This window comes from Falco peregrinus, chromosome 6 (assembly GCF_023634155.1).
Source record: "Falco peregrinus isolate bFalPer1 chromosome 6, bFalPer1.pri, whole genome shotgun sequence".
NCBI lineage: Eukaryota > Metazoa > Chordata > Aves > Falconiformes > Falconidae > Falco > Falco peregrinus.
Genome location: NC_073726.1, coordinates 58,363,596 through 58,389,569, shown reverse-complemented (window position 1 = coordinate 58,389,569; position 25,974 = coordinate 58,363,596). Strand labels below are relative to the sequence as shown.

At 52.0% G+C, this 25,974-nt stretch overlaps 1 protein-coding gene across 2 annotated transcripts; it reads right to left on the bottom strand.

Moving 5' to 3' along the window:
• Nucleotides 1-3,791: 3,791 nt before the first annotated feature.
• On the bottom strand, nt 3,792-21,281 carry CBX6 (chromobox 6). 2 transcript variants are annotated; one of them, XM_055808123.1, is made up of 5 exons: nt 21,190-21,281; nt 20,994-21,037; nt 20,756-20,821; nt 20,496-20,562; nt 3,792-12,536 (listed from the first exon to the last, which is right to left on the bottom strand). In XM_055808123.1, exons 1-5 carry the CDS (start codon nt 21,256-21,258, stop codon nt 11,619-11,621), a joined length of 1,164 nt encoding a protein of 387 aa, XP_055664098.1. In that variant the 5' UTR covers nt 21,259-21,281; the 3' UTR covers nt 3,792-11,618. The 2 variants fall into 2 exon arrangements, with proteins under 2 accessions (XP_055664098.1, XP_055664097.1); XM_055808122.1 differs by having other exon boundaries at nt 6,666-12,590.
• Between the last annotated feature and the right edge of the window lie 4,693 nt (nt 21,282-25,974).

The window sequence follows — 25,974 nt, the reverse complement described above, 5'->3', positions numbered from 1 at the left end:
GCCCCGGCTCGGCCGCGCGGCCCCGGCCCGGCCCCTCGCAGCGACCCCTGCGCGGCTCGGCCCGGGCCGCAGGTGCGAGGGGCCGGGCGGAGCGGGGGCGGCTCGGGAGCACCGGAGGCGGGGGCAGCCTGAACCCGGGGCTCGCTGAAATCGGCCCGGCGGGAGCCTCCAGCCAGGGGATGCTCCGCCGGGACAGCCCAAGGGAGGACCTTCCCCTGCGAGATGCTCAGGCTGGAATTCCTCAGGATCCCCTCGTTACCCTGAGGGTCAACACTCCGCAATCAGGTGTCCCTCGGGAGTGGCTTTCAGGCTGCTGGCGGGCCTTTCCCTCCTTGACCTTCTCCTAAAAATCCAACCGGCAGCCTTACGGCTCTTGGAAATGCCTCCTCCGGGAGGGCGGCCGGGCGGCTGTCTTGCTCTCCCACCCCAGACTCGACTGTTGCACAGAGTGGATGCCTCACCCTCTGCCCTGCACGCCCACACCATCCATTTGGGAAATACATACCTAAACCGAATCTTCCCCTACCAATGCTTTACCCTAAACCACTCATAAAGATGATACTTCAGACACCCACTCTCTCCTTGCTCCAACAGTGTGCTCGCCCATCCACCACGAGCCGAGCCGTGCGCTCTCCGTGCCCCGGGCACGCCGGGGGCTCAGCTATCCCGGCCAGCCCAGCAAAGAGGAGCAGTGGAGGAAGAGCAAACAAAACCGATTTGAAGCTCTGCTCTGAAATGGCAGGAAATCCATCCTAGCCAGCAGGGAAGCAGCGGCATGTGTGTTTAAAAACAGCTCCAGTGCTGGATATGAAACACCAGTAAAGATTACATCTTCTCCCCGCCAGGCACATTTGAGTATTCTAGCGAGGGAGCCAAAGCTACAAAGGCTCCTCAAACTCAGCTTCCCACAAGCAGGGAGCAGGATGCCGGTGGGGCATGGGCACCCTCTCTCCCCACAAACTGCATTGCACCCCAGCCCCCCAAAATCCTCACCTTGGAGCCAGCAAGAGTCCTTCCCTGACTTGGTGCTAGGTGGCTACAGGGAGGACAGGAGGAAGTTGGATGGGGTGGTTTAAGGAAGAGAGAGAGATGAAGGGAACCATGAGAGAGAAAATGGAGGTGGGCATGGACCGGGGCAAGAAAGGCAGATGTGGAGAAAGATCAGTGACAGGCATCACGCTGTGGGGGTGAGGCCGGTCAACACTGCAGGCAGGTGAGTGCTTGGTGTGCAGGGATGTGGGTGCGGATGCAGGTGCAGGATGCAAGGAAAATGGAAGCCTGCACCCCGTGGAACAAAGGGAGGCCACCTGCCTCCAACCTGCCCCTTCCTAGCGGTGGCAGGGGATTGCACCCCCGCTGCATCACCCCCTGCCTGCAGCATGCTCACCCCTGTGAGCCAGGCAGGAATGGATTGGAAATGAACCCATGTGGGTGCTGGAGCAGCCTACCCTACCCCATAGCCTGCAGATCAGGGTGGGATAGGGTGTTCTTCCAGGGTGGGATAGGGTGTTCTTCACCTGCAACCTTGTGACAAAAATGCCATATGCTTCCATGAGGCTCTTCAGGTCCCAGGCTGGGGGAAGTGACACTGTGCTAGGAAATTCACACTGGCTCAGCCATCCAGATTTTATTGCCAGAGGCTCCAGGATATTGGTGGCAAGGTTTATCCCTCTGGCTGATGCCGCTGTGGCAGCGCGCAGGGTGGGTGAGCCCCTCTACACCAGCCCTGACCCACTCACCTACGCTGGGAGGTGGAAGAGTTGGGTGCTGCAACAGGGCAGGGCTGACCACTCCTGGGGTCCTGACCTCTCCCTCGGCAGGGACCACAACTTCTTCCCGGAGACAAAGAAGTGGCAAAAATAGATGTTCGCAGGGGGTGATGACTCAGACTGGTGAGTAGCCAGAGCAGCTTCCCTGTCCCATGAATAATGATTCAAAGATGCTCAGTGGGCAGCTGGCTCCACATGGATGCAGTGATGCCGAAACCCTGCCCTCCTGCAGGTGGTGGGGTGAGGGCAGGTGACGGAGGGGCTTTGGGGAACCCTGTTTTGAACAGGATTAGTGACAGAAACTGGTTTTAGCAAAAACTCATGGATTCAGCCCAGAGGGACAGGCAGCAAGCAATTAAGGATTTTCTTCCATCTACTTAACACCCAGACAGTGCCTCGGGCTGGCAAGGTGGGCCAAGGATCTGCCCTGCTGTGGCTCCCAAGCGAGAGAGACATTTGGGATGGGCTGCTGGCACAAGGGGAAGGACACCCCCTGCTCTGAGCCGAGTGCTCCCCATCCGACCCTCCCTGTGGGAACAAGGCAGCCAGCCCCTTGCCAGCCAGGAGGAAAGCCTGGCCCATTCATGATGCTCAAGCCAGCAGGGTGGTGGGAGTGAGGAAAGGGAAGAGCCTTTTCCCAGGGGAGGGTAACCTGGGGCCTCTGGGGTGGGGGATTACCCCCAGGATTATTGCCCAGCCCAGGTGCACACCCAGAGCCACCCTAATGGGGCAAAAGGGCTCCTTTGCAGCTGCCACCCCATGGACCCAGCTCCACCTTCTCCTTAGACTAGGGACCCTGAGTCCATTTCACTTGGGGATCCACAGACTCCACATAGCATGGAAATCCTGGTTTATTTCCAGGTCTCTAGGCCCTGCAGATGCAGCTTGTGTCACCTCACCCTGCTTGTGCAGGACCTCTTAGGATGTGTCCAGTGAAGGCTGGCATCTGCCTCTCCCACCTTCCTCCAGCTCCAGAAAGCATGGGTCAGAGGTGGCTTCACTTGCTGTACTCAGATCCAGCCAAAAGCTCACCGGCTTCTGAGGAAACCCAGGGCACAGGGCAAGAGTGCTGGCCTCGCTGGTGTTTCAGCACAGCAGATCCAAGGTGAGCCTGACGGCACAACGCCAGTAGCGTTAACGCCTTGGCTGTGCTCAGCTTCAGTGGGCAGTGGTCCCTGCTCCTGGCCAGCCAAGAGATGTCACTGCTGGAGAGGGCTCTCTTGTGGCTTTCTAGGCCTCCGACACTAGGGAGGCATCTCAAAGCATGTGCAGCCTTGGCTAGTGAAGCAGCAACCCTTCCCGGGAACACCCAGATCACCCTGCAGGAGGAGGGCAGCCCTGAGGGTGTTTTGGTCAGAGCCAGCTTGATGGTGACACCCGAAGTACTGACCTCCTGCTCTTCTCCCCCACCTGACTGAAGAACCCTTTCACCCAAAACCCATTCGCTTTCCCCACCACATATCACACCAACAGCCCTTTCCCACCAGAAATGTTGCTGTAACCTTTCTATACAGTTTCTATGGGCTAGAGGCTAATGGAGTCTATCTGGGGCTTTGATTACACACATTAAGAGTATTTTTCACCATATTTCTTAGATTAGTATGTTATAAAGTGCACTTAGGCACACATTTTGGAGCTGAGAAAAGCCCAATGCATTTTTCAGCCACCAAGTGCTAGGTTGTGCCTAGATCTAATTTCATTTTTAAAAGAAAAGGATGTGGGAGACCCAGGGGAGGTTCTCCAGAGCACACTGGAGGAACATGCTCAGTTCCACTTGCTATATATGCAAGCACTCTGACTTCAGTGCTACACAAGTCTCCCTCTTCCTTTGTCAGAGCTTCTGTGTCCAGAAAGTTCTGAAGACCCAAAGCAGAACCAACACAGGTGCATGAGAAGGTACTAAGTGTGTTTGTATTTGACTGCTGGCTTAGAGCAGGTGTTTCAGCATCCCTGCTGTCAGCTCCACAGGTCACTCACACCGAGAGCAGGTCACAGCCCACCCAAGGAAGAGAAGACAACAGGTTTTGGAATGTAACAATTTATTGGGGTTATTTTTTTTATTATTTTTAACTCCCCATTTCTGGCATTGATACAATATTCAAGAGCAGCAGAAAGAACAAAATGTACAAGAATACAAGAGTAATTAGCACAACCCCCACCCCCAAACCTGGAGCAAACCATTTTCTTGTGGGAAGCACCAGGGGAAAGGGCGATTCAATCACCCCTCCAGTGGCTATGCCTCCCACCCATCCGCTCTAGACAGAGTTTAGCCAGCTGGGAACTGGATTAAAAAAACAAAACAAAAAACTGAACAAACACTATATTTAAAATGAAAATTGCAAGACAAAAAAAAATATAGATATACAATTCATCCGTGCACAATCCTTAAATGCATTTTTTTCAAAATAAAAAAATTACAAGATACATATTTAGGTTTATTTTAAATAAAAAAAAAAAATTACCACCTTCACTCTGTATGCCAAGTAAGGGGAAATAGACACAGATGGGTTGCACCAGAACCATGAGCACTCTAGAGTTAGGTCTGACCTTCTCTAGGAGAAAGGATAAGGCTCTGATGCTGCCAAAACTCAAGCACAGGCAGGATCTGAAGCACTCAAGTACCACAGAGCTCAGTGGGGTAACTCGCCTGCTCTAAGTTCAGTATTTGCAGGAATCTGCAGGATTTAAGCCTAAGCTTGGCACTGGGGAAGGTGAAAGGAAGGAACAGATGAGGCAGGCCCCCGTCCTCCACCACCAGCGGACAACTTTCTATCCAAAAGGAAAACAAATGAGAGAAAAAATATCCCAAAATAGAGTCTCCTCTATTCTTAAGGAGTGTACAAGGCTTAATGGCAGGGGAGACAAGAAGAGGAGGGGAGGACAGCACACCAAGTTTATCAGCTTGGGGGAGGCACAGGCACGACAACTTTTCTCCTAAAAAAAGTCATCACAATTTTTTTTTTGTTCTGTCTAAGAACTTGACCTAAGACTACGTCCCCCTTTGCAGGTGGGGAGCTGGAAGCAGCAGGCTCCCTCCAACACAGCTAACGAACCACCTACATGCTGCCCTGCCCAGAGGGAACCCATCGGCACCCCTGGATAGCGGGGCGCAGCCAGGGAGCTGCTCAGGAGCACAGAAGAGCCCCACTAGTCCTACAAGACCCCAAAGTCCCACAAAGTGCTTTGACACACCCAGCCACACTCCTTCGGCTTAGTGCAAGCTTTAAGTGCTCAGCTGAACAAAGTCAAGAACCAGCCCTGCAATGGCAATTAACCCTTCAGCTGCTTGTCCTGGCCCTTCGTCCCTGCCAGGTGTACTTTCTGAGTCGCTGCTGGAGCTGGCATCACCATGTCCGCATCTAGCGGCCCTTCTGCCGCCTTACTGCTTCCCTATGCAGCAGCACGCTGCTTGCTGCCCACCTCCCAGCTCCGCTCAGCCCGGGCGCAGAGGGCATCCCCACCGGTCCACCCCCCAGCACCATCTCTGCCTGTGCTCTTGGATGGACACCTGGAGGGAGAGGGCTCAAAGCACAGCCTTCACCTGAGGTGGAGGGACTCTCACCCCAGGGACTGTGCTTTTGGACCGTCCTGGAGATGTTTTGTTTACCACCACAGAGAAGCTTGAAGGGACAGAAGAACTGCCAGAGGCAGCCCACCACCACGAGAAGGGCACGCTGCCTAAACCTCCCTTTATTCCAAGAAGGAGAAATTTTTCCCAGAAGGAAAGGAAGAAAGAAGAGCTCAGGGCCTTGTGATATCCATACAAATGAGGCAGGTGGGACAACAGGGTACCTCAGATGCAGAACACATGCAAAGCTGCTGGTGCCGAGGCTGCTGACCCTGCACAGAGAAGGGTGCAAACCCCACTACTAGCCACATTAGCCTGACACAGGGCACATCAAAAGGAGAGAAGTAGAGAACGGAAGGGCAAAGGTGAGGATGGAGATAAGACTCCAACATCTCCCACCTACACCCTCAAAAAGAAACTACACACTGCACTCTGGGGAAGGACCTAAAAAATAGAAGAAAAAATAAAGCCACTTATTTGCTCAACCCCAAAGCATCGATGAAACGAAGGTACCTCCTGGTGTTACCTAGGGAAGGAAGCATGGAGAGGGGGATTTCTAAAGCGATACTCGGCACTCCTCTGGCTCCATGCAAATGTCGTGGGAGTCAGGCTGCCAGCACCCTCAGCAGGATGGTCCCCTCCACCCCCCACCCCCTTCACACAAGGGAGACTGAGGCACGGGGCAGCAACACAACTGGCACAAAGGCCACGGCAAACCAAGAAGGAACAGAACCCAAGAGGCACCAAATCCCTGGCCCCAAATTAATCTTCTACAGCACACTGCCTTCAGAGCAGAGTTCAGGAAGGCTACACACAAGGTGGTGGGTGAGACAGGGGGGAAAAGGGGAGGGGAAAAGGTTTGTTTCATATTTATATATAAAAAGTAAATAAGATCCCAGCTCTTGCACGATTATTGGGCGATTGAAAAATGCAGCAAAAGCAAGCGACATTGGAGTAAAAGGATGCGCCAGGCAAGGAGGAAAAGGTCTTGTCAGAAAGTGGGGAAGGAGGCAAGAGGAAAAAAAGCACTTAGCTAGACACGCACTCCAGGTTTGTTACACCTCCGAGGGAAGAAGGACCTGCTCTCCCAAGCAGCCCCACTCATGCCACAACCTGGGGTAGGCAGAAGCACGGGGGTCTTGGAGCACCATCCTTCAGCATGGCAGCCTCTTTCTGCCAGGAGGTCCCCAGGAAGGTGATCATCCCCGAACACTAGGAGCTGCCAAAACCTCCTCTACAAAGAGGGGCTGGGAAAGGGACTGAAATCCCTAGGAAGACTCAGCTCAGAGACAGCTCCCACCTGGTTAAAAGCAGGATTGTGGGTGGGGTTGGTTGTTTGTTTTTTTTTTCTTTTTCTTTTGTTTATTTCATAAAAATCTCCCTGGGAACTTCAGTAAGGGGAGATGCAGAGAAAAGCTCTCTTTCCTTTTTGAAAACAGAAATTAAGCAGTGGCTTACCACAGCTGAGCCTGCTTACCACGCTATTTCTCTGTTTTCCATGCCAAAAGGAGCTTGCATCTCATTAGCTTCACACCCCCCCAGTCCCACTCTGCTCACCGAGGAGAAAAAGAGAGCACAAGAGAGGAGGCTGCCACTCCAAGCTGAAGGCCGTGGGAAGCACTGACAGAGCTCGATGGGCAGAGAGAGAAGAAGTTCCCAAGAGCAGCCCAGGCTATGGGAGGCATTGAGACATCTGTCACCTGCCACTGCAAAGCCAAGGGCACCAGAGAAGTCCAGACAGGAAAAGCTGTCCTAGCGTCCCCTGCCTGCCACCTTCTGTTCAGACACCAACATCTGGTGGCTTCCCTCTTCCCTGCAGTCACTCCCATGCACCAGATGAATGCCCAGCGGAGACATCTTGGATGGGGAAGCAAGCACACAAGAGCTGCCTCCTTGCTTTGAAGAAATGTTTGAGCAACTCTTCCCTGCCACGCTGCAGGAAGCTGGAATAGAAGGCAGCAGCCCTACTCAGGCCTGTTGGGGTGTTCCTCTCCCTCCCCCCCACCCCAAAACCTCCAGCAGTTGCTGGCCTTGAGGAGGGGGTACACATTGCTCAGCACAACCTTCACAGCACACAAGGCAGTTCTCCCACCTGCCTCTGAAGATCCGGCTACCGCCAGGATGGCAGACTGCATACAGATGGGACTCTGTTCTCTGTCCTGATGTGGTGAATCTTATATGGAAAAATGCCACCCCCCACCTGTTGCTGGAAGAAGCTAAGAGACCCTACAGAGGGGAGGCATGTCTGCTTCCCAGGAGATAAGCCCACCACGTTTAATCCTGCTTGGATATGGGGGAGGGAAAAGAGAAGAGACAGTGACTTGGCAGGAAAGGTACACACCAACCCCAAACCTTAGCAGCTTGCTGTGCATGCAAAGTTAAGTCAACTGTTTTCATGTGGGTGGCCTGATCCACATTCTAGCAGAACATGACCAGCCATTTCTGAGGGCCACTCGGCCAAAAAACCACTTAAGAGACTCCACCTTAGCTCACAGGAGAGGTATGGGAGGGAAGGGAACTCACTCCAACACTTGGGAGGCAAGGACGGGAAGGGTTTGTAGACAGGGTTCCTCCAACATGCAACTTGCCTTTTCAGCTCAGAGATCGCTGCTTAGTCCCAGAATGCCTTTGCCTCCAGTTCAACCAAGCCAAACAACATCCCAGACACACATGCTTCGATACTACAAAATACTCTTTTCTCTAAGGACCATCTAATACCACTAGTTTGTGCAATCACTGCATTTATTATTCATTTTTAAACTCTCTCTCGCTCTCTCCCTGTAGAAATTTTTTTTAAACTTTTCTTTTTTTATGCAAAACTAATCATTTCACTTTTTCCACTCCATCATAAAATCTCCTCTAAAAACACGACAACAAGAGAACAAACATGGCACAGACACAGAGAATATTTCCCTGTTTTTTGTTTTGTTTTTTTTTCTTTTTTCTAGGAGTTACAGGGAAGGGAAGGGGATACTTTCAAATAAACTCCTCCCTCAATCCCACGCCCTTTTCAAAGGGCATGGGTGGATCTTCTTTCCCATCTCCATTAAGAAGCAAGGGCAAAAAATTCAGAAGGAGGAGTGTAACCCACGTGAATACGAAGGTAGGTTAGTCAGCCTCAAGCGGCTCATCCACCTGAGGGGACTTGAGGCTGCTGCTGCATTCAAGTTAGCAAACCTCTAACTCAAAACAGCACAGGATCCTCAATTTGGATCCAAGAGGTTCAGGGTTTGGTTCCCACCTGGTGACCCACCCAGGGAGAGATTTGTCACACAAGCAGTTGAGCTGTGTCTGCAAGCCGGATCATACTCCTTTCTTCCTCCACAAAGTTCTACTGCATGAGTTCCTCTGCTGCAACAAGTCCCCTCATCTCGTCACCACAGAAAGAAGGTCCTCATGGAGTATCCCTACAATGACCCACTGTTTTGCTCTTCACAGACAGTCCCCTTGCTTGTCACTCTGGAGAAAGGCAAAACCCCTTCGATTAAACAATTCCTGCCCCCTGCCCCCAAAGAACACCATACAAGAGACACTGGGGAAAAGAATTCTGCCAAGCAAACACATCTTGGCCAAAACACATCAAGAGTTTCCTATTAAAGTTCCCTTTTATCTCCCACTTAAACGCATCATTATTTTTTTTTTGCAGAACCTCGACACCACAAAACAAAACACATCGCCACATACACACCAAACAGTAACTTAACAACCTAAAGTGACTGGCCAGTTTGCATTCACCCCACAAAAGCTCCTCTTATCTCACAGCCACAGAATAGTTCTTGTTGAGAAGGGGGGGCAGGGGTGGAAGAAGACAATCTCCTCACTATTTCCCTAAGAAAGAGCTGTTCCCTATGCCTACAAACTGCTCACCTTTGAAGCTGCAGTCAAATGGATAGGCTATGCTAAAATAAGGGATCCCCGGGTGTGCCAGGCACAGGAAAGATGCCAAAAAAAAAAAAAAAAAAAAAGAGACACGAAAAATACAGGCAAGTATCAATATAGACACACACAAGTCCAACAAGTTATAGGAAGCCTTAGCCTGGTGAATGGATCAGGGAAGTCTCTTTCTCCCTGCCCCTAGCTTCAGCTGTTAATGCAACTGCATCCCCAAGGAGTCCACTAAGGTCTTTAACCAAGGAAAGAAAGAGGTGTACAAAGGGTGGTGCTAACAGCACCTGGAATCCCCCTCGAACTGTCTGCACAGACACTCCACCACAACTAGTGCGAATTCGCAGTGCCCCACGGCTCTGAATGCCACCCACTGTGAGGCAAGACTTTTAGGGAGGGTAGCAGATTTTATTACACCAACCCAGGCACTGGAGGCAGGGAAAAGACAAGCTCTGGGCACAGAAGCCCTAATTAAGGTCAGAAGCTGGTCTATTCCTCCACCACCCCAATGACGCCTCTTGGGCAGACAAATATTACCTCTCTCCCACAAACCGCCTCCCTTCTACCCTCAGACCACTGCAACCACAAAATCACTACTCCACGTGAGAGCACTCCTTGGAGCTGGAAGCTCCTGAGCACCCTCATGCAGAAGCACCAGAGGGGCTGATTCCACTCATGTTCTCCCACACAGGGCAGGTCTGCAAGTAGGTATGCCCTGATACGGGGAATTTTTTCCACCCTTTTCACCTCTGCAGCATGTTATGTAGAAGTGACACCCCTTTGCCCCATCCTGAATACCAGGGACAGGGCTGAGAGGGTGAGGCTCTCCCACAGATTGATCAGCACCTCTTTTCCTTGCCCCTACAGGCTGGGTCCTGTGCAAGTAGGGGGAGAAGGGAGAGCAAAGGAATGGCATCTCACTGGGAAGCTTAGGACCCACACAGAAACAGAGCAAGCCAGAAGCGGCATGCAAAAGAGAGCTTATTTTGCATGTGAACAAGAGTGGTCAGGGAAAGAGGAGCAACAGCAAGCGTAGCCTTGCTTGCTCCTACTTGCTAGGGGCAAAGAGAAGGAATTTCTGTATCAGCTCACAGGAGCTCTGGGGGAAGAGATCCAGCGTACATGCATACGATGTGAGAGAGACAGTTATTTCTTATTAGCACCTTTGGTTGACAGTTGTAAGGGCTGTTTCAGATGATGAAAAGACAGAGGGGAACCCTCTTCTAGGCCATCAACCACAGGGAAGGAGAGCAGGAAAGACAAAAGGAAGCAGGAAGAGCAAATGACCCACCTTAGCATCCCTCCCTCCCTCCTTCTGAGGGAGTGGGGGGAAGCAAACGGGATCAGGGAAGCTTACACGCAAGGCATGAGACCAGCCTCACCCGGCTGGGGCAGCAACACGCTGTCAGCGTATCTTCCCCCAAATTAAAGGATGGACACACAGCCCACTTCCACTTCCACCACAGAAAGGGCAGGGAAGGGCATTTCATGCCCTCACCCTCAAGCAAGTGCAATTGATGAACACCAGGAGGAAGATCTGGGCCAGAAGCAGATTCCCCTTTTCTTTCCTTCCCCCTGCAGAGCTGAACAAGTTGGAAGATGCAGGGGAAGAGGAGGGACCAGGACACCTGAAAGCGCCCATACAACTGCCAAGGTAGCACCAATAGTCAAAGGAAAGGGGAAGCCAATATAGGGCGTATGCTGCATGGGGCACCCCACACCACCCCAGCTTTGTCTCAAGCACACGTTACCTGCCCCTCTCCCCCTTGCTCTAGGGGCATCTGGATCTGCAGCTGCCATGAGGACAGCAGAGGACAGGGCAGATCCAGGCCAAGAAGGGGAGGGATGACAGGATCGGAGTCATGGCAAGGGGGGAAACACAAGAATGGAAGAGACTGCATGCACATTGTGGGAGAAGGCTTGGAGGATGTGGGCGAGGGCTTCAATCCTCTTACATGCTCCCCTCAAGGGTCTGGAGCTCCTCTTCAGTTTTCATCAAAGACAGAAGGGGGAGGAGGAGGAAGAGCACCTTCCCCACCACCCCCACAGGCACACAGACACGCTCACCCATCCCTCATTCCCAAAGGCTCCGCCGCCTGTTGGACAACACCACATTCAAGGACAACCAACCACTGCCCAGCCCCACCACAACCCTCCCAGCCTCCTCCCAGCAGCAGCGACACCCAGGAACGGTGGGTGCCCCCACTCCCCTCCACTGACACACTCCAGCCTCTAGGCAAGCAGGAGTGGGCAGAGGGAAAGGAGGAGGAAGAGTGGCAGTGAGGGCAAGAGGGACAGCCAAGGGGAGAAGGAGAGAACTAAGGACAGCCATTCGCACCATGACTTCTCGCAGGTAGAGCTCCCCCCACACCCCTGGAGCAGGGGGACCCAGCTGCTCACTTGCTGCTTCCTCCACCGCCACCTGCCGCCACCTTCTCAAAATCCTCCGCATTGCAGAACTCCTTGATGGTGACAGTGAGAAGGTTGCTGGTGACATCTGTGACCACCACGTTAGAGCAAGGGGACATCTCAGGACGCCAGTCGCCGGCCTCCTGCTCCGGGTCAGAAGAGGAGAGCGACAAGGAGGGCGTCTGCCCTCCACTGCACCCTCCTGGGGGAGAGCGCTTGCTGGTGGCAGCTGACTCTGGTGGGATCGAGAGGTCGAGGACCTCTGACTCACGCCAGTCGGGGATGGCTGGGCTGAGGGTCTCAGGAAGCAGCTTTGGAGGTGAATCATCTGGGTCAGAAGAGGAGTGGGGGGCAGGTGATGGGCACCCAGAGGAACTGGAACTGGGGGCATCATAGGGGGTGGAGCCCATAATGAGCCCACAGGAGGCTGCCTGGGAGCCTTCAGCCTCCCCTTTGCCCTCCAGAGAGGGGGCAGGTGCAGCGGACGGCTTATTGTAGAGCGAAAAGGCGCCGAACTTCATGTGGCGGATCTGGGTGCGGAGAACGCTTTCGCTGAACTTTTTGCTCTTGCCAATGACACGATTTCGGGACGGGATCTTGGGCCGAGCAAGGCCCCCGGCCCCATTGGCTGGCTTCCCACCTTTGTCAATGACTTTGAGGTTGAGGATGATGCGACTGCGCTTTGGCTCGCGGGGTTTCACCTTACGATTGATGATGCGGACGGTCTCCGAGAAGGGTGAGACGGGAGGACGGATGCCAGCCCCACCACCCACACTCCCGCTGTTCTGGGGGTCTGGACGGGGCAGGGGGCGCCGGGACATGCGGTGGCATCGCCGGATGTCTTTCTTGAGCCGATGCACTGCAGCACTGGAGTGGAGCTTGGGAGAGGAGGTGCTAGAACCAGGCTTGACAGAAAAGTGTACATCCCCAATGTGGAGGGCCTCCGCTTGGGCCCGAGCCTGCGGTGGTGGGGAGAGAGAAAAAAAACAGGGTCAGAGAGGCAGCCTAGACGCAGCCATATCTTAAGTCAGGCATTGCTCACCTCAGGACAAGTGCTTACCAGCAATGCTGTGTCACATTTATACCCACATTAATGACAAGCACACGTACACGTGATATACTACTGATAGCTATGGCACAGCCCCCATACGAGCACAGGGCACTGTCTATGTCCTTTTTGGGCAGCTAATTACTCCCAAGGCTGTGGCCCTGCTGACAGGTGCTTTCCCCAGGAGGAAACTGCCACCCTCCAGCCATCTTTCAGGGTTACAGTTAATGGCTTCCAAGGCCCACCTCAGTCATCATTATCAGCCGAAGCGCACAACCCTCCACCGTTGGCCAACCAAGCATCCTCCTAGGTACTGGGGCTGTTAGTGTTGGGTTAGCATCCAAAATTACATACTAGTCCCCAGACAGGGGACTGCATCAGGTCCTCTACAAAATGAGAGCAAGACAAAGCAGACAGGAAGAGTAATGCATCCAGTTTGCTCTTCCCCTCCCGCAACCAGACTCAACTGCTCTGGAAAGCATGGTAGAAGGGGGTCTTAAGGAGCACAAATGGAGGTGGGTGAGGGTGGTCTAATGGAACTTTCTTAGCTAAACACAAGAAATGTGGAGATTTGAAGCTTAATTTTAACTAAAAACCACAAGCAAGTTGTTTATCCTTACTCTGCTGTGGAAGCAAGGTCCAGTGTTTAAAGCCAGAGACTAAGTCAGCTGGAATTCAAGTTTAGCTGCATCTCCAAAGAAGAGACTGCCTTGTCCTTTTGAACACCACGCTTGTTTGAAACCTACTACTGGAACACAGCAGAAACAGCACTGGTTCAACTGCTTGGTGCCAGCCCTGCCCGAGAACCAGGGCAGAGGAACAAGAGTTTTAAACTCTTCTGGTGCTTGGAGATAGTGCCAAAACCTGTCCTGGCTCACGCACCAGGAACAGGAGCATTTTCTGGCAGCAGGAACAACAGTTTCATTGGTAAGTTGAGGCAGTCTGACCTGAAGACTCTACGGGCACAAAACCCTAGTGTATTCTTAAATACCTTGTCAGAGGAAGCTACTCGTAGAGCACAGCCTCTCACCTGCACCCTACTCCCTGCCCAAACAAACCCCCGTCCTTATTCCTTCCTCAGCAGTGGTTTACAGGCACAAGTCACCCAGGCCTGGAGGCGACAGGCGAGCCCCTCTGCCGGCCCATCTAGTGAGCAGCTTCCCCCACCTGCTGGGCACAACAAGAACTGCAGGGCTAGAAGACGGCTGCTTTTCCTCCCCAACTTTTCCATCCCGTGTTGCCCCCTAGTACACGCCAAGATCGGGATGGCTTCTTGCCAGCTAAGAGCTTAAGCATTCCAACACCATCTCCTTTGTCACCCTGCAGGCTGCGCCTCCTACCAGAGAAACGCCTGAGGAAAAAAAGTGTGCGTGTAAAGGCAGGGATCTAACATATCTAAGCGAGGGGCCCAGGCCAGCTCTTGCACAATAAGCTCAACCCCCTGGCTCTACATCCCCAGAGTTTTGCTGTTACCCAGTGCCCCTCTTCTCCCACAGAGATCCCCATGGGAACCGCAGAAGGTCCTGAACTAGCACAGAACAGAGACGTGAAGACATTTCATTCCTCTCTGGCTAATGCCAGATGATCGTGCTGCTCTTCAGTACTACTGGTACACTGGCTTTAAAAGGACCGCAAAAATGAAGCCTCCTTCCCTGGCTGTATGTGGAAAGATAGACCAAAAGCTCATCTGAACCAGGGAATCTAGACTTTGTATTAGCCAACTGACAAAGAAACACAGATGACTAACACGACTGCCAAGGCAAGCACAGCCACTCCGCACACTAAGCCTGGGCTGTACAGGGCTGTTTCACCTAGCTATAGGGAAGTGTCCCCAGCAAAGACAAACCCCAACATGTCACGCTGCAGCAGGAAGCATCCCAGTGTCCAGCTAGTTTCTCATTGCTCGGCCTCACATGTTACTCCATGCCTCAGACTGTTCAGAAAATGGTTACATACAGTTTCTGTCCCAGGCATCCTACGGGCTGGAGCACACCAGCAGCACCACGCAAACTCCCTGCACCATGTATCAACTCTCCCCATCCCAATGAAGCACTACTTCGAGACCCGCCTGCAGACCCTGCCAGGAGACCACAAGCACAGACAGATGCACATCTAGGGCTGCGCTTGCTCCCTCTCTTCACAGGTCCCTCTGAAGCAGATGGCAAGACACCAGGACAAGCTACAGTTTGTTTTCTGCCATTACATACTAGCACAGCCTGGATTAATGACTTTATTATTCCTTTCCCTCCCCTGCCCCATCATAGCCAGCCTTCCCAGCATTGCTGCTCTTGTGCTTTGGGCTTCCTGCCAATTTACCGCTGCTCAGCTGAGAGCAAAGTGCAACACTACGTCCCGTTCCAAAACGCAGGACAGGGAAGCCAGGCAGAGGGTACAGACAGATGTGCAGTAAAAATCCTTGATCCACAGCTTCAGCAGAGAGACACAGGCATCCTTCAGGGCCTCTCCTGCTGCCAACACTGCACATTCTAGATTAATTCCCTACCCTGTAATCATGCCTCGGAGTGAGGAGTTCTGCCCCTCCCGTGCCACACTGCTCAGATCACCCATGAGAAAGAAGGCAGCCTCCCCCAAGCCTGGGGGAAGCAGTCACAAACATCCACAGTTGCCTTATACACCCCAAAGTTCCTCAGCAAAGCTTCCCATCAACGACATTAAAAGAAAAGCAATAGTGCTGGGATGGTCACTGCCTGGCCACTTCCATAATCCTGCTGATTTTACTTTCTCAGCCTATGCACATGAATTGGCTCCTGTCCCTTTTTGACAGACACCTGTCTTGGTTTTGTGCTTATACAGCAGCTAGCACAGAGCTCTGGTCCACGGCTAGGGCTTCTCCGGTATGCCAGATACTGGGTCTCCTTCACTTGCTACATGTCTGCATTTCCAGTTACATCTGGGGCACTTCCTCAAGGCTGAAGATGTTTCAGCTCTCTGCATTTACTAAATTGCAGTTTCTGTAGTCTCCAGGTAGACAAGCAGCATTGATCTCCTTGGCCAGATTATTAAAATAGAGGGTAAGCTGGGAGCCAACAGTCCTCCCCTGGTACTACACTGCTATCCCCAGTGACAGTCTTCAATGCAAGTTCCAAAGAGCAATATGCAAAATATTCAGCTTACTTTGAGCTTGTTTTTCCAGGTAAGGTTTCAAGAAAAACAGTATCAGGTGCTTTATCTAAGGCCAGCCCCCAAAGCCCTCTCACTTGCAAAGCTCAGTATTCCTACTACAGGATCAGGTTTACTCAGGCATCAACTATACAAACTCAAGTCTCTTCCCTGCAAAGGACAGCACATTTCCTGGGCTCTCCTTCTCCTGCTTCCAACTTCACACCAAGTAACTTGCCACCTCTGGTTTGGAGAAGACTCTGTGTTCAGTTTTATCCGTTAGAAATGCACATCTCCCTGCTACAGATCCGTTATTTAACCACACTCATGAGCCGTATAAGGTCTTTGAAAAACAAACCCATTTAGTCCTTTCAGCTGCATCACCACAGTTTGCTACTTAACTCAGAAGTTTTCCAAATGGAAACCACCTCTCTGGATTTTGCTGTTTTCACCTGCAAGATTTGCTCACTGCTAAAGAGGTACTCAGCATGTATACAAAGTAATTCACCCTGCTTAACAGCTCAGCCTACATCAGGTTGCAGCTTCTGGAGGCTTGCTGCAGTGCTCTGTCACGAGAACAAGCCAATTGCTTCCCTTCCCCCTCTTCCCTTTTGGGATATGTATCACCTTTATTTAGCTTGTACAGCTCTCCCTCACTGCCCATGGGAACAAGTATATCTCCCCTGTTCCCTACTATTTCTGAATAACTGTCCCTTGAGGCCCAGCAAGCATATTTGTTCATTCATTCCCTTAACGCACTGAGGCACACAAGCACGTACACGGACACGTGCTTAGAAAAGCCTCTCTTACCTGATTTGTATCAAAATCTCCGCAATCCGGAAGAAAAAAAAAGACAAAAAAAGGACCTTGTAGGGCTACGAATTTCTACTTAATTATTTCAAAATCAAGTAATTTCCAGTAGTGCTGCTGCACCATAGTAGTGCTACTCTCTCATAAATTACTGGCTCTGCTTCGCTTTTTATTCTCCACCTGCATTCCCACAGTCCTTAGTCCAAACAGCATTCGCAAGAGCTCTTCTTTCCCCTTTTTGGCTGCCATTCTGCCTTTTTATCACCCTCTTTCTTCTGCGGTCTTCCAAGTGACAAGGCAACAGCAAGCCAGTTCATAGCACAGTTCTCCCAAGCAACACTGCCATAAACTAGTTTCCCTACTGGATGGGGAACAGTCTGTTTTCAAACCACTCAGGGATAATTTATGAACGGGGAGGACATCAAAAGAAACCCAACTCCAACTTTAGAGTTCAAGGAAGGGCAAAATGACAGAGCACCATGCTGCTCACCCCCTTCTCCCCCTCTGCTTCCTGCTGCCCCCCTGGTTCTCCTTTACCTCTTTCTTCCCACTAACCTTCTCCAACCTTTTCACCTTAGTATTTACAGCCACCCTGACCAGGGGGTCTTTGCTAGCCACCCACTGAGCTTGCAGACCAGGCTCTGTCTCTTAATAGCACTTGCTAGACTTTATTAGATTAGTTGGCGAGTTTTGCATTCCACACAGCGGAGTGCTGCGAGAAAAGCAAAATAAAAAGAGCAAACGGTGCAGGGGAAAGAGGAAGATCACTATAGCAAACGCTAGGTCTCTGTCTAACAGCTGAAGGGCCTGTCCTCGAGGATGACTCCTGCCAGACACTTAAGTGGCAAGGTAAGAGCCTTATGTACAGCGCTGCCCATTTCAGACCAAGGACTCTGCTTCCTGAACACTCAGCACAAAGCTTGCAGCATACCAGCAGCCTCCCAAGAATTACAGCCTCCCGCCAAGCTTGATCTCAGCTGTGGGAAAGTTTGCCCCTAGTATGCAGAGGATAAAGACCCGTTTCCTGCCCAAAACTTTTCAGTTGAAGTTTGCAGGGGTCACTTTCAATACCGGCCATCTTGATAGCAATATTACAAAGCCCAGACTGTAATTTCCCTTTGTGGTCTGATCGAAAGGGCAAGTGTTAGACAGCTCTCAGCTACAGCAGCCTGGCTTATAAAGGCAGCAGGTGGCCGAAGATGCAGCTTTTCAAAGCTTTTCCAAAGGCGTGGGCCACTAACCTGCTGGAATGCTTTCTGCAAATCCCCCTGGGTGCCTATCTGCAGCTTTTCAGAACTAATCCCAGGATAAACGTAGCCCCAACTGCAAACTGGAACACCCACACAAGCCAGGGGACTGAGCGGTGTATCAGAACACTTATTTCGATGCCTTACTGGAGACTCTGAAACCTAAGTTTAAGCACTGATACACAAGAAAAATCCCAGCAAGCCACCAAGTCAAGGGCAGACTAGTCTATCAAAGCAGTCCTAGGCCAGACTCCTGCTTAAACATCGTTGCATCCAGGCCTAATCTGTTCAGTTAACAGATCAAAAAGAATATTGTTCTAACTGCCAACTCCAAAGACTCCCTCTGGGATGCAAGAATCAAATTTCTTCCCTGCTGCTGAAATTCTCACTGGCAAGAGATTCTGCAGCTGAAAGAACTGAAAACATCGTTAGCGATGCACAAGGCAGAACTATATCCCACCCCTCCTGCAGCAGCACCAGTGCTGCAGGTCTAGCAGAGGTCAAATGCACGTCTTTAGCAGGTCAGAAAAAAAATGACAGAGATGCACACAACACAAACTATCATGCTGGTCTCTGTCATGTTTCTAGTCACAGTTGCACTGCTAGTGGTTTGCCTGAACAGAGCTCAAACAAGTTCAGATAGGGCTAGCTGAGATAGAGTTACTTCTTGCTGCCTAGCCTGGGGTGTTATTTTTAGGGTAGGATTCGAAGTCACAGAAAAATGGCAAGTCGGAGCACTAACAGTTTCACCAGCTCCGTTTCCCAGAGCAGCAAACCAAGCAGCAGTGGTAGCACTCTGCCCTGCCAGCCTCTCCCACAATGTGGCACCAGCTTTCAGGAGAGCCCATTTCACTCCCTATCGCGATTCACCTTCTACAACATACCAAGCCAGCTCTGCAAACCCACAGGTTTTCAGCAGCATTTGAGAAGCTGGCAGAAGGAAGATGCGCCACAGAAATGTGTCAGGGATGTGATTCAAAGGATGCTGTTGAATTACTCAGGTTCCAAGTTGGGGGGGGGGGGGGGGGGGGTTTTAAAGGGCAAGGGGAGAAGTGAAGGAATGAATGGGCTTTATTTTTGAGTTTGGGGGTTGGTTTTGTTTTTTTAAGCAAGTGAAAAATTTGCAATGGATTTTGCCATGTCACATTGCAAATCAAAAAGACACCAATTACACACAGTAACATTAAAAGCACAGCACAAACACTTATTTACCACTCTGAAAAATGTCAGGTGTTACAAATACCAGTATTTTTCAATTCAAGCAGAGAACTATTTTAAGCTGGTGGTTTCCCTTTAAGCGTTCCCCTGCATTGTTGGAAACCTAAACACAAGGGTTTCATTTAATGCATGACTGCCAGAAAGAGAAAAACCAACTAGTCTAGTTTCCCTGAATAAAGTGTAAGAGGTAGTACATATCAGTTATGTTTGTAGTTCTCAGTCTGCAGATACAGAAAACTGTTAGCAGAAAAACAAGCAACGAGGGAGGACAGTTCCATCGCAAGGCCTTTCCGAGGATTACCACAGACCCCTGGGTTCTACTTGGGGCATCAGAATACGCTTGTTCCTGCATTTCATCTGTGTGCTTCTTTATGTCCTTTTAAAGCAGAGGTGACACCCTGTCCCTCACCACTCTTTCCAGTGCTCATACAGTTAAAGTGCTGCGCTAACTTGAGTAAAGCTCCTACCACTGTCAGGCAAAGGAAAGTATTAACCTGTTTCACAGATGGGGAAACATGCACAAAGGCTAAACAACTTGCCCAAAGCCATAGGATGACTTAGTGATAGTGATGCCTTACCACAGGGTCTGCCCTGGCTGTTCCAGGGCTTTATACCAGATCAAGACCGGGGAAGCTGTGAACTCACTCATTTGTCTTAATCACACAAAAGTATGCTGTTTCTACAAGGTACCAGATTTCTTAATTAAAAGAAGAAAGCAAAAAACCGGGGTGGGGGGTGGGGTGTGTGTGCATGTGGTGTGTGCACTAGGGACTACCTTCGTCGTTCTTCACTGTGAGCAAGGAGAGATGCTACAACACCTTGCAGAGCCACTGGGTCTATCAGAGGGGAACTAGAAACTTTGGCTGCTATCCTACGCAGTGGTGAAACACTCTCCCCACCCCCCAAAAAAGAAGTGCAAAACAAGCCTGCAGTTTACAGATCAAAACATGAACCCTTCGTGAAACTCCTGTAGAGCACCTACATCCTGAAACACAACCGGAGGAGCACAAGCGGCCCCGGGATTCCCAGCACAGCTGCCCGATTGCTCAGCAGGCTGCTAAGTTGCAGGGTACAGGCTGGATGGAATGACTGCTGAAGGAAGAAGGAGCAGGGCTGGCTAGCTCTCCACTGCGGCAGCAGAAGGCCGTAAAGAGAGAGGATCTTGGAAAGAGACTGCAGCCTCACCGTGCACATCCATGCGTACCAACCGTCCTGCTGGGGCACCCGTCGCATGCACACACGCTTTCCCCTCGCATGCTCCTGCGTCCCTGCCCCCCACCCACTTTCCTGTCGGGCTGTCCCAGTGTTTGCAGAGTAGGCGGCAGGCACAAGTCATTTGAAAGCCCAGTCCTTCCAAAGGCATGCACCAGCGAGGTTTGAGAGACATTTGGCTAGGCCTAAGTTCTTTAAATAAGAGTTACCTTCAGGAGAAAAGTTTTAGGCTTAGGTCCTCTCTTCTTGGGCCCATACAGCTCACGCTCTCGTTCCCTTTAGGGAGTCAAATTTGTGGAGATGTTAAAACTTTTCCCAAAGGGCGAAACACAAGCATACAAGTTTAAAAAAAAATATTAGAAAATAAAAAATAAATAAAGAAGAGCCTGGATGCCCTTTCCCGCTCACCCCCTCCCCACGCCAGGCCCGCCGCCACCCCCCCAGCCCAGGGTGCGTGGCGAACACTCACTTCTGCTCGAAGGCGGCGATGAGGCGGGAGTCCAGGATGTTCTCCTCAGGCTCCCAGGTGCTGTACCTGCCGGGCGCGGCGGCGGGAGAGACAACCAAGGCGTCAGAGCCCAGAGCCCCCCACAGCCGCCCGCACGGACCACACACCCCGCCCCGTCCCATCCCGTGCCCACAAACCCCGCGGCCCCGGGGGCGGCCCCCACCGGGGGCGCGGCCCCCCCGCGGCGGGATGCACTCACTTGATGGCCCAGCCTTTCCATTTCACCAGGTACTCGATGCGCCCCTGCAACACACGGGAGAGGGGGGGTGGGGGGTGAGGCGGGGGCCCGGCGGGCCGGCGAGCGGCGCGGCCAGAGTGCGGCAGCGAGAACCGGGGGGGAGCCGGGGGGCGGTCCCGCGGCCGCCCCCCCACCCCCGCGCCGGTCGGCCCCTCACCTTTCGGATGCGCCGCTTGATGATGGACTCGGCGGCGAAGACGCGCTCCCCCACTGCAGACAGCTCCATCTTGCTCCTCGGCGGCGGCGCCCACAGCCCATAATAATCCCGCCCGCCCGCCCGCGCCGCCCCGCCCCGCCCCCTGCCACCCGCCCCGCCCTCCTCGTGCCGCCGCCGGCTCGCGCACGCCCGCGCGCCCCCTCCCGCCGCGGCCGCGCGTGACCCTCCCCCCACCCGTGTGTGGGCGGGGGGGCGGTTGCTAAGGGAAGGGGGTCGCGCGCAGGCGCCGGCCCTTAAAGAGGCCGCCCGGCGGGGGGTGCGAGGGCGGCGGCGCGGCCCCGGCCCCTTCCGAGGGGTCCTGCGGGCAGCGCCGGGCGGCCCCCGGGCACGGCGGTGGTGCCGCGCTGCCTCTCGGCCGCCTCAGCCCCTTCCCGCCCGAGCGGGGCCTGTATTTCACTTAAAACAATGGCGGCAGCGGGGCCGCGCAGCCTCCGCTCCTCCCGCACACGCCGATGCACCGTCTCCCCGCACCGTCCGCCTCCAGCCAGCGGGATGGCGCCGGGGGGTACGCGGGGAAGCAGGCAGCCTTGAAGTACCTACTGAGGCAAAAACTAGCGGTAAAGGTGACTAAATCCTTTTTTCCTTTTTTTTTTCCCTTTTGGCTGGCACTTTTATGTGCCCTCATTTTTGAGCCAGTATAAGGTACCGCAAGGTAAATGGGCCAAGCATGCTACGTAAACCTTTTAAAAAAATAAAATAGAAAAATGTTAAGTCACTTAGAGGAATTCCCTGCCCTGAGCATTACTTGCAAAATCCTATTTAATTTGCAGCGTGCTTTACACTCTCTTCTAGGTGCTAAAAAGACAAAGAAAAAAAAGCCTCAGTCAAAAATCATTCGCTGATTCAAAATGGAAGCTCGCAGCCCTGCAGCTGCCTTCGTGTGGAGCTCAGGGTCCCTCATTGCCTGGAGATACCACCTGGCACAGCAGAACAGCATACTCTCCTGCTTTAGCTCCATTTTAGGGTGAGGAGGGGGTGCATTCCAGAATGGTACCCTCTGGAAAAAGGGGGAGCTGTGATGAGGGTTGTAGGCAATGGCCAACTTGCTTTTGCTGCTCTTTCTCAGCCCACCTTGACTGCACCAGCCACCTGCAGGGCACTGGCATCCCTCATCGACCTCTTCAGCCAGCCTGGCAGGGAGCACTCACAGCCCCTGTGGCCTTTGCTAACTCTTTATTTGCATTCGTCTCCCCTTTCTACCTCTGGCTCAGGAGTTTCACCCAGGAGGAGGATATTCTGGAAATGGCTATCTTTATCAGTAGTAGTAGTAGGGATGGATTTCCCAAAATCAAGGTAGGCAGGCAGGAGAACAAGCGTCTTCCTTGCTGCCTGTGATTCAGGCAAGATCTGTCATAGTGTTTTGTTCTTTTTCACCTTAGCAACTGAAATGTTGCAGCCACCACAAGCTGTCTGACCAGAGGAAAAGTGACTCAAAAGAGGACGCGTTCCCCACCACCTTGTCTCATTTGAAGGGGCATGGGTGGAGGGGTTGCTGAATGCTGACAGAGACAGCAAATGGACAGTCACATGGACCCTGGTTCAGGAGATGCGAACAATTCGGAGAACAAGGTGTTTCTGTGGTCAGGGACTGAGCCACAGCGAACTTGACCTAAATGCAGAATTATCAGTGGCAATATCACTTGCTTTGAGAACAGGCTTTAAGAGGCCCTTTCTCAGGTATTTACTATCACAGGCCAACCGAGAACAAAACCCCAGACAGATCATTCAAGACTCATCTAGAATAGGACAAGTCCTTCTGGACTGGCCTATCTTTCTAGACACCATTTAAAAAAATCTTAATTCTTAATTCAAAATATTATATATATTTTGAAGGCAACTTCAAAAGAACAAGCTGATCACACCCATCACACTTTGTTTTTCACTTTTTTAACTGCTTTGAACTTTGCACATCGAGTGTTCATTAACACCATCCACATTTAAATTAGTGTATTTGATACGGTTTGCTTTGTTTAAACAACTGCTTTTACACTTGTGGCTGAGTGTCAAACAATTGAACTTCTAACCGTCAATATCATCCACCCTAAAAAGCAGGCACTCCTAAATCAGAAGGAGGAAGGGTCCTCACACAGATACACAAATACACGTGCAGCAGCTGTGACTGATGGCCTTGTCCCCAGGCAGACGAATGGGTCAAGAACAGCACACCTCACCCTGGGGCAGGGGCACAAGGCACCCCCGATCCATGGACCAGAAGGGGCAGCAGCATTTCAGACAGTTCTCTGTGCTCTTTCTAGTTATTTTCTCCTTCCACCTGTCAGCAGGACCTTCTTTCCAGCCACAGCGACTGCTCAAATCACTGCAAGCAGCCATTGTATAGGTATTGCCCAGTCCCAGGCTCTTTCATCTAACTTTTACTTTCACAAAGCAAAATAGCAGCAGAATATCCAGCTGTTCTGAGTATTGTTGGCTATTTCCTTTGTTTCATTCACATTCCCAGTAAAACACTTCAGGAAAAAAAAAACCAACAACCAAACGCCCAGCAACCTGGGAAGATGGCTCTCCCAGAACAGCTATCGTTCACTACAGACACTGAAATAAAACATGTTTTTGATGCCTCACTGCCAGCAAGACTGGTGCCGTAGGATATACCATAGCACTTCTTGCTACAGCTGAGAAGCCAGTGCAGGTAAGCAGTAAACTTTGGGGGAACAAGATGATCTTTCTCACTAAAATCACTGGCAAGCAGTGTACGAGCATGGGAGGAGAGCAGCAGATGCAAGGCCATTTTTATTTATTTTTTAAATGGCACTTGATAATGGGAAACTCACCTGCTCAAAGCTGGTTGTTGCCTCGGGGCTCATTTTTTGCAAACTGGTGACTCGCCAGGAGTAGCAGCACTTACTTCCATTAGAACAACTCCAAGGGTTGATCAACTGACTCCGTTGCTGTTTGCTCCAGGGAGGTCGCTGTCAGGAGTGGTGGATTTCTGTAAAGAAATGGTCATTCCCTCGCCTACACTGGGAGCTGGTGCAGCTGCGCACACCCCAGCCCTTCAAGCAAACGCTGCACAGGTTTTAAAGTGAACCCTTGGCATTATGGTTATCTGCATCAAAACGTGGTGAGATTTGCCAGCTGCAGCTCTGAAGCACACAAGACAAAGGCAGACCCCTCAGAGCTGACCATGTGCTTCCCTGTGCAGCCGTTACAGGTGGCTCAGTGTGGCCCAAGCAGTGGGCACAACAACCACCCCTCCAGCTTTTTGACATAGGAGAGAGAGGAGAAGGCCCATGGGTGTCACGTAGTGCCCACACCACCGGGGTGCTAAGAAATCCCTTGGCCAGCCTATGAGTTCCCAAAGCAGGCCCAGCTACCCAGGCTGCCGCTAGATTAGGGTGATGACACAACTCCCTCAGGTTTCTTGCATCCTTGCTTCAAAAACAGTCACTTAACAAGCAAAATGCTGTGAAGAGAAGGACCAAGAGCAGGGAAGACAAGCGGCACTGAACAGACAGGAGGTGATGGCCAGCTTGCTGACAGCACTTGACACCGTAGGGGCCACAGATGCTGCATTTCTTCACTTCATGCTTCTCGGAGAACACCTAGCTGCTCACACCGTGCAGTTTCCCCTTTCAGGTGCTGCCTACCATCGCAGGGGCCTGGGGGGTACCTCCTGTGGTGCAGATGAGTGTTCTTGTTCTCAGTCACCAGATCGGGAGAGTTGGCTGCACTGCATGGATCAGAGGGGCAGCATAGCAACAGATTATTTGAAAAAAAAAGTACTATCCAGATTAACCTTTAATCCAACCAACACATGCATCAGAAAGGACAAGCTGTTTTGAGTTCCTAGCGCCAGCCAGCCTCTGCAGCGTTGGCAGGGGCAGGAAGAAGCCTTCTCCCGAGCCGGCTTTCCCATAACTCTGCCCTGCAGTTTCTTACAACTTCACCTGACTCCCTAGCTGCTGCCAGAAATTAAGTAGCTGGCTGGAGTCCTGCTCTGATGCCATCACTCAAATCCAGCTTCCCTGGCTCAGGTCAAGCATGCTGACTGTGCTTTGGTAGCACAGGCAAGACCTAACCACACCGCCTTGAGCCATGACCGACTCAGGAAGTGCGCCCCATCCCCCTCTGCTTTTGCTCCGCGTGCTTTAGCGATTGATGTCATAGCTGTATTCGGATGCAGGGCTCACCCCCACGTTAGAGCTACTAAAGACATCTTGGGCAGCCCCATCTGCTTGCTGAGGTACCTCAATTAACAGCTAGCCTCCCCCTCCACAGAGGATGGCGAGGCACATGCCTTTGAGGGAGCAAGTCAGAAACCAAAGTGGACTAAATGACCTTTGGGATTCTCTCCAGAGTAGCAGCAGTTCCAGGACTTGGGCTCCCTAACTGAGCCCTTTGTTACCTGCAGTGAACCTGGGGCCAAACTCTACCCAGCAGCTGCTGTGCTGCCGGGGAGCTCCTTGAAAGCCCTGCAGGCCAACCCACCAGAGGACTCAGCTTGGAGGAGAGGGGCTTCCCTGCTGGCAACCTGTGTGGAGCACGTTTGGCAGCCCAGGCCTTGCCTCAGTTTCTCTGTTCCCAGAAGAGACGCAGGATACAGGGCACACCAGCACTCTCCCAGTGCTGGCAGTTCTCCTGGCACTGCAGTGTTGCGTGAGGATGTCAAGAACTCCCTAAACCCATAGCAGCAATCACCCTGCCATCAGCATTTTCCTCTTCAAATTCTAATCCACCAACAACCAGCTGTCCCAGGTCACCTCTGTA